The 14,967-nt window shown below is 36.7% G+C and overlaps 2 protein-coding genes across 5 annotated transcripts in view; one reads left to right on the top strand and one right to left on the bottom strand.

Moving 5' to 3' along the window:
- LOC138310414 (glycerol-3-phosphate dehydrogenase, mitochondrial-like) overlaps positions 1-2,971 on the bottom strand; it is a 40,804-nt gene extending 37,833 nt beyond the window's left edge. For all 3 annotated transcript variants that reach the window (XM_069251629.1, XM_069251625.1, XM_069251628.1), the window contains exon 1: positions 2,839-2,971. The gene's annotated coding sequence lies outside the window, so the exon portion shown is untranslated. The remainder of the gene's footprint in view (positions 1-2,838) is intronic.
- Positions 2,972-6,781: 3,810 nt separating this feature from the next.
- LOC138310920 (ly6/PLAUR domain-containing protein 2-like) lies at positions 6,782-14,298 on the top strand. Of its 2 annotated transcripts, none has more exons than XM_069252245.1 (3): positions 6,782-7,531; positions 12,983-13,108; positions 13,864-14,298. In XM_069252245.1, exons 1-3 carry the CDS (start codon positions 7,483-7,485, stop codon positions 14,103-14,105), a joined length of 417 nt encoding a protein of 138 aa, XP_069108346.1. In that variant the 5' UTR covers positions 6,782-7,482; the 3' UTR covers positions 14,106-14,298. The 2 variants fall into 2 exon arrangements, with proteins under 2 accessions (XP_069108346.1, XP_069108345.1); XM_069252244.1 differs by having other exon boundaries at positions 6,787-7,531; positions 13,861-14,298.
- Positions 14,299-14,967: the final 669 nt, after the last annotated feature.

Here is a 14,967-nt window from a genome sequence, read left to right as displayed (position 1 = left end):
TGAGCGCTTTCACCCCATTCAAGGGAGCTCTTCAGACTGAGTCTGAAGAGCTCCCTTGAATGGGGCGAAAGCGCTCACTAGTCAGTCGTTATTGTTTTTATTTCTTATATATATATATGTAATGTATATTTGATATAGGACCAAAGGGGCATAACTCGAATAGTAGTACTTACTTGGGCATGGGTGCCCATGTGTGCCCAGAGTCGTATAACTGACACTGTGAGAGTGTTTATATATCGGAGTTAGGGGCTTTATGATAAATAATTACTTAATAAGTGTTGTGTTGGTTTAGTGATTATCTTGATGACTAGTGTGCCCAATTTCGAATTATATGTCGCCCAAAATGTGTCAATAGGGTGCCCAAAATGTGTCAATAGGGTGCCCAAAATGTGTCAACAGGGTGCCCAAACTCCTGTCAATTAGGAGTTTGTTAGGGATGTTTTCTGTTCTAGTGAGACCCTTAAAATGATGAGTGGTATAAAAGAGAGTGCGTATGAGAGGATGAGCGAGTCTGAAGAGAGCCAGAGTCTGGATGAGAGGCTGGATGTGATACCTCTGTATTCTGTACATGTATATATTCTGTTTGGATTTTAATACACTATTGGAACTTTACAACTGTGTTGTTTCTTCACTCAAGTGGTAACCCAGCACAAGACGACCCAATCTATTTACCTTTTATGTGACGTGACGGACGACAGCCATCATACTGTAGGAACTCAGTGATTTGAGAGGAAACACAAGTTACACGGAGTCTGATCAACTTCTTGTAGTCTAATTTATCAATGCAGTAATTATCATCTTGTTTCCTGTCAGGTCGCTAGTTCCGGGTACCACAGTTTGTATTGGCATATACCATTGTTAAAGTATTACGATCGGCAACTATCAAACACGTATATACGTACAGACTATAACACAACGAAAATCGTCGCATATATATATATGGAAAAGTATTTGGGGTATGTATTTGTGCAGATCATGTCATATAAACGGTCAGCAATATTTGAATGTGTGTCATCAGTTGTTAGCATAGACTTTAACACTAATTAAGATGTCCTTCAAAAAAAGTCATTAAAAAGCAAGGGAAGCAGGAAGTACATGGGAAGAATTGCGAAGCTAAACTTAAAATGTACTAAACTAGTACAGGAAGTGCATGGGAAGTACTGAAGTAGTGTGTATGAATATAGATATCAGCAGTTATATCAGAGGACCTATTTAATATAATATATATCATTTAGCAATGGGAAATTGCATATACAAAAGTTAAGCTTTTTAAAATTGTGCTACATGTAATTTTATGTGAGATTTTATGAAACTCTTTCAGTTTTCAGGGGTAGGCCTAGACACCAACTTAGCAGACCAGAGGGCTGCCATGTTGTTACCCTTGGTAGCCCTGATTCTGATGTGGGGGCCCATGGATATGAGTGTCAAAGACGTGAGCAGTTTCTAATGCAGGGGTCTGGGGGGTTTACCCTCAGAAAAAATTTCAATTTTCATATTCAATTGCCTGCATTCTAATGAATTTTGGTACTGTATTTGCAGATCTCAAAGCATACACTTTTCCTTCCTTAACTTAACATGCATATGTCTGAAATATAACAGGCAGCCTGCGGGCTACTGCACTATGACATTCTGGTAGCCCAATTTAAAAATGTGGATTTCCTTCTCCAATGGGGGTTTGGGGACAAGGACAGAGTGTGGATATATGAATAAAAAATAAACAGAAAATTCAGTCGGCTCCGTTTTTTCCATAAATTGAACTTTTTAACATTTCATAATTTATAGTTTACTGAAACATCTGGCTGCGCCTTTTAAGGCCTTGCCTTCAGTCATATTATAACTTATTCTGATTTCAGAATGAAAACTGAAAAATAAAACAGCTGTTCAAGGACGTATATGAGAAGGATAAGTCACACTGGGTTTTGGGCAAAGACAGCGCAGGCGCTTTTGTGTTTGTGCACTGACTGTGACGTTGGGCGACCACTGATTTCCTTTGATATCCGCCGCCGCAGCCTTTGATGTAGCATGAGGGTGCGAGGGTTACCGTCTTACTTTCTGAAGCGTGCTGCCATTTCATGAGCGGTCGTATTTTTTTAACGATAGTTTAAGACATTTCTTCTAAATCTTCCGTCTTTAAAGCAAGTTATAAACGTTGTGAAATTTAATTTACTTTACATTGGTGTTTCGTTTGACTCGATAAGACAAGTATTTATTGAGAAAAACGGTTTTTATTCCCGGTTCATAAGCGTCTCGCGTGGTGTTTAGTAGTGTAAAGAGACAGACACGAATCCTTCTCACTTATAAATCCTTGAGCTGTTCGAGCGCTTCCTGTTCCAAGCACTGCATGGTCAGATGAGCTTAGACTGATCATTTATCATTTAACTGGCTCACGATGATAATAACAATACATAAAAAATCACACAGTTTAAATTAGTTTTTATAATGCCGATGTATGTAAACAAACAAAAACATATTCATATCCACAAGCACCCGCGGGAATACCGATAATGGCTTCCCCACGAGACGCTGAAACGGATGCAGTCAGGCTGCATCCATCCAGTCAATTTCAAGAGACTTTATAATTTGACCAAAACAGACACAATAAAGAATAGTCCTATTGTTTCAATATGTTACAGCTAGGAAACTATTTAGAGGTCGATTAAATAAACTAGTCATTTCGTCCGCGTGCTCAGGGAGTGTCACGATCGTAAACACTGACTCGGCATGTTGATGAACTGTCAGTCTCCAGTCACCTGTAACGAATGTCATCACGGTAAAAGTATGAATTGAAAAGGCACTTAATTGCTTTCTAGAGTTATATTTTGCATATTCCACCATTACCTATTCGCTAGAAACTGCAAAATCCCATGCGATCACCAGTCCATCATTCGAAACATCTTTCGGGTCTGAGCGTTGTGAAGAATCCCCTCATTGACCTTGATCTTGAAAACTAATATTGGGTTCGGAATATGTACGAAAATTCCGGAATAGTTTCCCTCTATTGTTTCAAATATTTTAATACGTTTCAATTTACTCACACCTTCGTTCATTTTATATATGTTTTAATGTTTATGAAAATAAAATATAAAATTAAAAATGTGCAGTGTATTTCATGATTTAGACAGTTACAATAGACCAGACTCTGATATAGAGTAGCCTTGCTCAAGTCCGGCCAGAGTTAATGAACGATTTCCTATTACTTTATATTTCATGGGTTTTTTTTTCCGAAATCAACAGCTACCATATTTTTATTACCTCATCACTGGTTGTGGACCTGTATGAATTTCCAACATTTATTTCAACCTGTAGCTATACATTAAAACTGTACCTGTATTACCACAGGCGTCTGCTTCTGGTTTGGAAAAAAACAACATATATAATAGTTCATATAGTAGGGGTTGGTTAGGCCAAACAAAAAAGTAAGCCTGTTTAGGGTTACCGTAATTTTTTTCCCACTTTTCCACGAATTTTTTTTAAAAAGTCGGGATTTCGATCCCAGACTCCGGTTCCGGCCATCATTTTAGAGTGAAAGACACTAAAAAAAAAAAAAAAAAAAAAAAAAATCCTCCCGACCGACCGACCCTATTTTTTTTTGCCAATGTAACCCTAAACAGATATTATTTTTTGGCCATATTGTATTTTTCAAAAACCAGAAGCAGACACCTGTGGTAACACAAAGGAACGACAGGTTACATTAGTCTGCAAATGCCCGTGGGTTGAGGCAGTAATGAAGAAGCTATATGGGGACATTTTATATAAATATTTCAAATGATAAATAGTTCCAAAAAAAGTCCTAAAATCTAAACATGTATTTGTTTTTACCAACTCTATCGAAACTTTTAGTTAGAGCTTACCTATGCCATGCTCAATCTAATATAAGTCTTGCATAATTATAAATGCCAAATATGATAGTTCAAGACTTTTTTGGGGGGGACCATGTAAAAATGTAAAAATTTAAGTTTGACAGTGGATATGTCGAATGGATTCCCTGTATGGGCAACTCAAAGTATCATTTTCGTCTGATTAGAAATACAGTTTTTATTTCTGGAAAAAAAATCTGCACTGCATCAGAAACACTCATAATATATATAACGTTTCTGACTGTTAAAAAACAAACAAAAAGAAACAACAACAACAATGGCAAAAAATAAAGAAATGGAATTTCTTTGAAATAGTCATGTTTTCAATTTCAATCCCCCACTAAAAATGTAGCATCGCGACATCGAAGTAATCATGATTTACCTCCCTTTACACGTATAATACTTGTACATATGTATAACGTAACTAAATTAAATCATGTCCCAGACATAATAAAATATAGGTTCCAAACTTTTTTTGTATATTGATTATTTACATCAATATATAAAAGGTTACTAGCTCAATGTCCCGTGGCCAAATTTCAATATACAGATGTAAGAACTAATTCTTCTAGTGTATCAGAAATTTAGAATTTACTTTCTAAATGTCTTATTGTTTCAGATCATATGAAGTTTATGATCAGGTAACTGTAATTCTCAGACCCCTGTGGTTAGGATTCCACCTGACCTAATATGTAGGATACCGGAATCGGCCGAGGTTTGTCGAATGATATATTTCTACGAATTTAGCCGGGAGCAGCCGATCATAGTAGGGCTTAATTAGGCGGTTAGACCGCTTGAATTGGCCAATATGCATTATATCATTTATAGATAAAAAGTAGAAATGGCAGTTTTATGACTCATTTTAATCAATTGTTTATAATAAAAGAGTACATAAGTGCAAGTCAAACTTATATGCTTGCAATGTTAATAATACTATGACGTTTAAATATTTTTAAATAAATCAGTATGTACGAAAAAATGGGAAGCACACTATTTGCCGGATCTTGCCGTTTGACGGAGATACATGTATTATTTTCTATGTGTTATACAGGTATTTTTCTATCCCTATTACATGTGTTAATTTTACACAGATCTAGAGTCTTAGGAAGTACGGGAATTGACTGTACGTAGAACTTTACAGTTTACTTTTCTATCGTATATTATTCAGATATTACATGGTATGAAGATTAGCATTATCGAAATTTCTTTTGGACGAACTTCCAATTTTTTTTATATAATTAATTCATCATTAACACTGAAGACCACATTTCTGGCCACGACATGAGTAAAAGACGCCTTTTAAAGATGTTCTTATTTGTTCAAGACAATCTTGTTTAAAACATACCACTAATTAATTAACCTTTGCTTGATCATAAAGAGCTGCTAATGGTAAATATGTAAAGACTTCCGATGAAATCATGTTCATATTTTTTTCAATATTAAAACTTTCATATTGTCTTCATCGATCCGCAGTTTTCGAACCCCCGAGGACCTCTCTCATCAGTTACGTCATATCTGTCATGGACTTTGGAATAGAAGATCGATCTACACATGTAAACAGTTTTATGTATTCCCAAATACATTATTTTTGTATTATTTTCATGGCTACTTTTTATCTATCGAATCCGCCCTTGCCTGACAGCCTAATACCTCGTCGATATTTTTATCTTTTGAACAGTTTATGATACATATAAATCAAGGTTTTGAGTTAACTCTTCATACATCATATATAAGTACGAGAATATGTTATCATGTCATCATTGTAACAAGCCAAATTATCATGGACCTGGTTAATCCACTGTCGCCGCTGTCGGTGGCGATAATTACAGGGGTTAGTAGTAGTAATCACTTGTATCACAAGCTGTATACAGATATAATGCAAAGAAATCAGAGTTACCGGGATTGCCTGGTATGAGTGACATGTCGCCAGTGAGCTTGAAATAGAGAGGTGATGCTGAAGTGAGTGAGATGGAGAGAGAATGTCTGATGAGAAGAAAAATGCAGTATAATGATATAGACTATTTTGAAAATGTCGATTTATTTATTATCACTGTTGTTAAAGTGAATAGTCGGGCAAAGGAAACCAGTCTAAATGCGTTCATTGGCCTTCCAAAAATTCTCACTTATTAAAACGACGGTCAAGTTCTGCTTAGTTTCCCAGTTCTGACCATTAAAGTAAAGAAAAGTTGAAAGCATTGAAAGCGAGGCTGCGTGGAAATGTAACCACGGACATAGTCAGCCGGGAGGACGCTTTAGCGATTCCTATACTTTAAATTAATTTCTTCGTACGCAGACAGATTTTGGCGAGAGATTTTATTTTTCTATTTCATAAGAAATTATACTGGATACATTCACACCATTTTTACCGACTTTAGCCATCCTTGCCCGACTGTTCACTTTAAATATTGTACAAAACTTGTGTTATCAACATTTATTTCATTACAATTGTTTACGCTAAAGCACGAATTAAATTGTATTCTCAATACACCTACAACACAAAAAGTGTTCAGAAAAGCAGAGACGGGAATCCTGATTTTCAGTATTTATTTGGATTTTATACTGCATCATTGTAAAATATATCAAAAGCTGAGGCATAGAAATTTCATCCAGTTTCCTGGATTTTTTGCAATGTTCCGGGAAAAGTAGCTTTGGACGAGATTAGGTAGGGAATAACATTGCATCCACATTGTTTCAAACCTGACTACGCCCCTGTACAATGTAGGATATAATTTTACTGATCTTTTATCTAGACCCACAAAACGTCTAAAATATCTATATGTACATTGACACTTTAGCAGATCCAAAATGATATAATTTGTAACTAATTATCAGATCCCTGTAAAACGAGCCAGCTCTCCTCTAGTCTTCAACTCGACACCGACTCTGTGCTGGAGCTCCAAATGTTTCCGATAAATGTTCCAGGCCAGCTGTGGAGACTCCAGCGCCGGAATCCATTGTCGGAGACTGTCGTAAAGCACGGAACTTAATCAACTCGCATGGATAGATGGGAAGTGACAGTACAATACGCTGGGAAATAAAGAGAATTTTTAAACAGTGCTGGGATAGCTACAAGTCTCTGTGTCGAGAAACAAGCTTGGAGTTTAAGTCTATGGATCAGTGGTCTTGCTAAACTATATGTATAGCTAAGAGAGCTGGATTCTGTCTTTTCGTGTTAAAATCGTGAGATGTTGTGACACAATTGTGACTTTCAAAAAAAAATATGTTACAGCCGATTTCCACCGAGTGAAAATGCTGATAAATAAGAGTTTCCCCGGCGTTCGTTCACCTCGGGATTTCACTCCACGAGTATGAGAACATGTTTCTCACACGTTTTCGATGGAGATACTTGTCAAAATTCGTTATGGAATGCAACGATGACGTATACAATTCTACATGACAAAAATGGAATTGTATGATACTGATCCAAGTGCAGACATGTTGTGCATCGTCTGTTTATAAAATTTAAATAATTTTTTGAAGTTTTAATTGCGATGAAGAATTTCTATTTTGTGAGTGCATATCAGTGATGAACATGCCATTGTCGCGGGAAACGTTCGCGCTAACCAGGAGCATTGCATAAGGCTGGAAATACCGACGTGTATATATGGGATATGTGTTATAAAAAATGTGGAATACTACAATCTTAATGGTGCTTATAGCAACGTTCTTCAAAGGTATGTGTAATAAGTTACATACATAATATATAAAATAGGCTATTAATTATTGATTTTGCTGGGCTCAGTATAGATTTATATTATAAGGTAATGATTGTAACTACAGGTTATATGTAGAGAGAGAGAGTTTGTGGAAAATAATGGGAAGATACATGTACATTGTGACAGGGCGCGCGACTTAGTGTTTAAGATTTTTGTTTCTAATGTTTAAAGTTGATCTCTGAAATTACCACGAGTCCAGAAAATGGATTATTTGAATAGCACTGTACATGTCCGGATTGCAAAGGTTTCGGCATTGGACAAAATGGAAACTTATGTTCCGGTTTATAAAGGTTTAATCTTATATCTCAATATTTACCTATACCCGGACAGCTATACCCTTTCCTTACCATTCCTCCATCCACACCCACAACAACCCACCCCCTTCGCCTCCCTCGAACCTCGAATTTTGTACGATAAAAATTTCATTTCCTTTTCAACATCTCTACCGATTGTTATGAAGAATAATATTACTCTGGCCTACCTTTTCATAGTTTATGAGATATGGATTATTTTCATGTCATTATTTTAAAAACGAAAATCCGTAAAATCGATAGAAATTTTTTAAACGACTCGAACTTTATACGAAATGTATTATTAGTATTATACCCATTAACATTGCTTGTGTCAGAAAATAAACTCAGATTCAGATTCTTTTGTTACAAACGAGACATACTATAACTTCATCAAACCGGAACGGAAACCTAGACACAGGGATACGTCACTTAGTTACAGTAAATCATATTTTGTAGGCAGAGGCTACTGTTAAAGTCTGAATTTACAAAATCATGTTATATAAATATATCCCCTAATACTATCAGTGATCTTTACCCACTCCTTATGAAATATGTACGTGTACAATATAGACATATATCATGTGTTTATAAATACAAGCCCCTGTGCTTAATGTCAGGTCTGACTGACCATCTGTGACGCGATCCCCCTGATACCCTCCGAGCCACGATCATCATACAGAAAGTCAGACTGTTAAAAGTCAGTGTCACAATCTGTCCTTTGCGAACCATGAATATCATACAAAACCCTTTGTTTATAGACACGGATCCCTGTGGCACAATCTCCGTTTGAACCATATACACAATAAAACATCATTTTATAGACTCAAGCCCCTGTGGTTATATTTTGCCTGGATAAAAGGACCATTACAGAAATTAACTCCTTCACTATCACCATGGAAAACAGTTTTATAGACACAAGCCCCTGTGACACCAGAACCATAATAGAAAAAACTCCGTTTTATATACACAAGCCCCTGTGACACCAGAAAAATAATAGAAAATCCGTTTTATAGACACAAGCCGTTGTGACCCCAGAACCACAATAGAATATCCGTTTTATAGACACAAGCCCCTGTGATTATTTTGTCTGTATTAACAGACCATCATCGTCGCGATCTCTCGGACTCCCCCAGGACCCTGTACATTGTAAAGTCAACCTATCGCCTATTTATCTTCATTTTGCCATCAAATAATGAGTACTCCCTCCTCGACAACTGGCGGCCGTATTTGGCTAACATTCACCCAGGGGAGCTGCCTTGTATCGATTTTTCCACATCATGTCGAATTAAGTTCTCGCCGAGTTTCTGGAGTATAATGGGAAGCACCGAAGTGACAGTCTGACATTGTGTTTAATCTGATGGATACTTACACAGATACATAGCAAGCATACCACCGAATGATTCCGACTAAATAAGGACAGATATATAGAATTTCGAACACTAATCGATAAAACTAATGCAACGATTGTGCAAAATTACAATACGATGGTCTGGTAATAGAATTATTTTGTGACCAGAGTTTTACAAGAATTAATTTAGAGAAGAAAGAAACTAAAGACAGGAAAAGTTGGGGAAAACGATCCTAGATACAATGCTATATTTTTGTAGAGGACTCTCCATAAATACAAAAGACACTTTTAGATACAGCATGCGCTCCTAGATATAACATGCGCTCCTAGGTACATCAGGCGCTTCTAGATACATCAGGCGCTCCATACAACATGCGCTCCTAGATACATGATACAACAGGCGCTCCTATAGATACAACTGGCGCTCCTATAGATACAACAAGCGCTCCTAGATACAACAAACGCTCCAAGATACAACAGGCGCTGCTAGATACAACATGAGCTCCTAAATACAACTGGTGCTCCTATAGATACGACAGCCGCTCCTAGATACAACAGGCGCTCCATGATACAACAGGCGCTCCTATAGATACAGCATGCGCTCCTAGATACGACAGCCGCTCCTAGATACAACAGGCGCTCCATGATACAACCGGCGCTCCTATAGATACAGCATGCGCTCTAAGATACAACAGCCATTTCTAGATACAACAGGCGCTCCTATAGATACAACAGGCGCTCCTATAGATACAACAAGCGCTCCTAGATACACAAAGCGCTCCTAGATACAACAGGCGCTGCTAGATACAACATGAACTCCTAGATACAACATGCGCTCCTATAGATACAACAGGCGCTCTAAATACAACAGGCGCTATAGATACAGAAGCGCTGTAACAGACAAGCGCTCCTAGATACACAAAGCGCTCCTAGATACAACAGGCGCTGCTAGATACAACATGAACTCCTAGATACAACATGCGCTCCTATAGATACAACAGGCGCTCTAAATACAACAGGCGCTATAGATACAGAAGCGCTGTAACAGACAGTCCTGGAATACATATAAATGTTTCAACAAAAACACATCGGATGTTTTAAAAAGATACACACAAAAAAGCTTGTAGACACAATATCATCTAAGAAGAATAGTTTCTAAGAAAGTGGTCATCTTTTTTATTTCTATATTGAATCCATTTTAGGGAACGAAATGAAGTCCGGCCAAATCATAATATTTGGTTATTTCAATTCATTTATCTTTATCTATAACGAACAACATGTGTAAGGAATTCGGTATAAAGGAGTTTTACTGTATGTTGTATGTTTTATTATAAATATGAAAATGGACGAAAATGATGCTTGGTAACGAATCAGTATAACACAGGGACTCGTAAAATTGTTTTGCTTCTAGAATACACAGTATTACAGACAACAACAAAATATTCCTTAACTCCCGTGCCCCATTGTACCTTCTACCGACTGCATCTGTTCTCGTGTTTGGGATAGCAGCCCTGTGATGTCTGGAATTCGCCTGGTATTGATCCATGTTCTCTAAAAGTAATTACTCTGTCATTGTATATAACACAATTCCTTCAAACAACGAAATATTTTACATCACACATCTAGAACTGCCGATTAGTAGTTTGCGTTTGCATATTGATTTTCAAAATTCCGCTTAGAAATGTATTTCTACAAAAAAGCATATCTCTTTTTGTCGAGTCTAACAACGAGCAATGGCTATTTCTAATATTCCGAATAATTTCAATAGCAATGTTAATATCGTGTTGCTTTTGTGACGATGTAAGTAATTACATTTGTTGTTGTTGTTTCAGTAACGATGATTTTGTTGTTGTTGTTGCATTGACGATGTTTTTGTTGTTGTTGTTGTTGCAGTGACGATGTTTTTGTTTTAACTGGAGTGGCAGTGGTTTTGTTGTTATTTCAGTGGCGATGTTTTTGTTGTTGTTGCAGCCATGATGTTTTTGTTGTTGTTGTTGCAGTGACGATGGTTTTGTTTTAACTGGAGTGGCAGTGGTTTTGTTGTAATTTCAGTGGTGATGTTTTGTTGTTGTTGAAGTGACAATGTTTTTGTTGTTGTTGTTGTTGCAGTGACGATGGTTTTGTTTTAACTGGAGTGGCAGTGGTTTTGTTGTTATTTCAGTGGTGATGTTTTGTTGTTGTTGAAGTGATGATTTTTTTGTTGTTGCAGTGACGATGTTTTTGTTTTAACTGGAGTGGCAGTGGTTTTGTTGTTATTTCAGTGGTGATGTTTTTGTTGTTGTTGCAGCCATGATGTTTTTTTGTGTTGTTGTTTCAGTGGCGATGTTTTGTGGTTGTTGTAATGACGATGTTTTTGTTGTTTCAGTGACAATTTTTGTTGTTGTTTCATTTTCTAAAACAAAATGACCTATTGTCATTGTGTTTCGTCCATCGTCGTTTGCCGTCAGCGATGCACCGTCTGTAAAGCTTTCATTCTTTCAAACTGGAAGGTATAACAATTTAGAAAGAAATGAAAGAACATGTCGGTATTGTAATAGTGAGGACATTGAAGATGAATTTCATTTTATTTTAAAATGTGAATGCTATTTAACTTTAAGAAAGCGTTTTATTAAGAAATATTATTTCATTAGACCGAGTATGTATAAATTTATTCAACTTTTAGAAACAGAGAACAAAAAAGAGTTATCAAATTTAGCAAAATACATTAAATTATGTAATAAAATAAGAAAAAACATGTTATAAGCTACATTTAGCATAATCCCTCTACACTAGTCTCATGTATACTTAAGAGGGGTGTTGTGTGTCAGTGTACATGTATGTATGGTGAGATTGGGTGTGTGTTGCATGGATGCAAGTGTGTATTCTGTGTATTGTGTTTGTATATATGTTTTGTTCCAAACCGATGAGCCGAAAGGCTCAAGGTAATAAAAGAATAGAATAGAATTCAATCAACGTCCTCTCAATAACTGATAGGCCTAGGATACTGATATTAGCGTGTAGCGGGCTGGAATGAAGGGCTACCAAGTATGTTCAAATGAATGACCTTGTCCTACATCAAGGTCACAGGGATATAATAGGCTAAAACAAAACGATATGCTCGAAAGATCTACTTTCAAAAACACAGAGAAATCGAAATAAGTGAAAATTTTCAAAAAAGGAAAGGCCTAAAATCAGATATCGGGTCTGTAGCATTCTGCACGAAGCATGTTCAACTTAGTTGTTTTCTTTACTTGAATGACCTTGACCTACTTTCAATGTCCTAGTGGTGAAATATATCGGTTATATATGTCGACACTATATATATATTGTTATTATTTTACTGACGATGGTGTTGTTGATTCTGTGGAGATGTTTGTTTTTGTTGTTTCAGTGACGCTGTTTGTTTTTGTTATTTCAGTGATGCTGTTTGTTATTGTTTCAGTAACGCTGTTCATGTTGTTTCAGTGGAGATGTTTGTTTTTATTGTTTCAGTGGAGATGTTTGTTTTTGTTGTTTCAGTGACGCTGTTTGTTGTTGTTTCAGTGGAGATGTTTGTTTTTGTTGTTTCAGTGACGCTGTTTGTTGTTGTTTCAGTGACGCTGTTTGTTGTTGTTTCAGTAACGCTGTTTGTTGTTGTTTCATTAACGATGTACACGTGTTGTTGTTGTTGTTGTTTGAGGGACGATGTTTGTTGTTGTTGTTGTTTCAGTGGATATGTTTGTTTTTGTTGTTTCAGTGACGCTGTTTGTTGTTGTTGTTTCATTGACGATGTTTTTGTTATTGTTTCAGTGACGATGTCTATCCGCTGCTATACTTGTGATAATGAACAGTCCAACACGATGTGTGTCGGGGAACACACGATGGTAGAATGTGGCACCGACATGGACACTTGTCAGACAATCATTGATTTCTCAGGTCAGTTACCAAAAACAATTCTTCACCTTAGTATTTTTTTTTGGCATCCTTGTCCAACTGTCATTTTAAAGCTGATGGCAACGTACAGCTTGAGTAGTATTAGCCGACTTGCATGCATCCTCGATATTCAATTGGTTACTATCACTAGAGTAATATCCACCTCTGGACTAACTCGGAGTACAACTGGAGGCAACAGAAGATATAGGCAATGGAACACTGTGGTTGACTGTGTTTTTTGAAATTCAAAGGAAGTATCTGCATGTTTTTGGTCAGTTTTTTTTTACTCCTGAACTGTCTCCAGTTTTACTATGAGATAGTCCAGGGATTGATATAACGTCAGTGATAGTAACCCCTAGAGTATCAAGGATGGTCGGCATTTCGCAAATAGTAATTTGCAACTAGCATATTTCATTTTTACATTTAGCATTACACATTTCGCAACAAACATTTTGCAAACCTAGGATTAAGGACGTTCTGTCAGCTTTCCATGGTAGTTAAATGGTCTTTACGTAAACGGCAACCCTCATTTTTTGCAATGGTTGCGTTTTGACAGTTCCCTTCGTCTATTAATTATTCATACCGTGAACAACATCAATAATCCGTGTAACGATCAAAAAGCAAACAAACCTTTGAAAAGTACAACTGAATTTTGACAATAGAGTGCTGTCGAACAAATATTTGCGGATGTCAATAAAATTCCCTAATCAGAATATAAATGAATTATTAAATAAAAAAAATAATGTTTTTTTCAGAAGCCACGGAAACCATGTCCATCATTAAAACGTGTACAAAGAATTCCTCGTGCTTCCTCCAGAGATTGGAACACGACGATATCCCATGTGATACGAACAACAAACGCTGGATGTGCATCAATTGTTGTCATAGCGACGGCTGCAACATCAACAAAGCTTCAGATTTCCGGTCCGTGAACGATATTTTAAGTTTAACGGCCGCTTCTGTCAGCGTTTCGTGGCTTTGTATTTTATACGGGAGATGATAATGTGTTTTCTGATAAAATATTTAATATGAATCTTTTTTATTAATACAAATTGACGTCAAACGCTTCAGTAATAGTGATCCTGATACATCGCCCAGTGACAATAGTTTCCGCGTTTAGCATGGAGGAATTTTTTTCAGGAAACACATTATTAAAATGAGTCTTTTACCGACTCGTCCTAGTTTGTAAATAAAAAGGGTTTTGATATACAATGTATCTGTAGTTTCCTTATATTTGTCTTAGGCCAAAAAATGTCTGTTTAGGGTTACCGACCGACCCTAATTTTTTAACCCTGACCCTATTTTTTCCCCACTTTTCTACGAAAAGAAATTAAAAGTCCGGATTTCGATCTCAGACTCCAGCTCTGTCCATTACTAACTAAAATAACTAACTAGATAAATAAATCCCTACCTACCGAGCCTGTTTTTGGACAATGTACCACTAAACAGACATTTTTTTGCCTTAGTTACTTTGTTCGGGGATGTAATTTAACAATAGACTCCAAGGAGACTATATTATCGATTGAGAGGAAGCCTGTCTGAGAATCTAGCAACCTTCAAATGATGTACATGTACGTCTGTGGAGGGCGTTATTTCATATTGAGATGCCGTTCTAGGACTTGCAATTTTTTTCCTTAGTCGAGGTGTTGTGAATATCAGAATAAATCAGAGTCCACCAATATTTGGCTATCGTGAGAGTGAAACCAATGGCACCGACAATCTTCTGTTCGCAAATCGTCAGAAAAACCGTCCACGGATCGTCAATTGGTTTTGTTTAGTTTATTATGCTTATCGCCCTTTATAAACAGACAGCGTCATTTAAGGATGTCCCGTTCCTCCCCCTGTATTTAATGTGTTGCGTT

The sequence above is a fragment of the Argopecten irradians genome, chromosome 16 (genome assembly GCF_041381155.1).
Source record: "Argopecten irradians isolate NY chromosome 16, Ai_NY, whole genome shotgun sequence".
NCBI lineage: Eukaryota > Metazoa > Mollusca > Bivalvia > Pectinida > Pectinidae > Argopecten > Argopecten irradians.
This window is presented reverse-complemented; position numbering and strand designations above follow the sequence as displayed.

Bases quoted from the DNA above. Each gene is read 5' to 3' on its own strand.
- LOC138310920 (XM_069252244.1), top strand. From the start codon at position 7,483: ATGTGGAATACTACAATCTTAATGGTGCTTATAGCAACGTTCTTCAAA. The intron at 7,532-12,982 runs GTATGTGTAATA...TTATTGTTTCAG, and splicing joins TATAGCAACGTTCTTCAAAG to TGACGATGTCTATCCGCTGC. The intron at 13,109-13,860 runs GTCAGTTACCAA...TGTTTTTTTCAG, and splicing joins GACAATCATTGATTTCTCAG to AAGCCACGGAAACCATGTCC.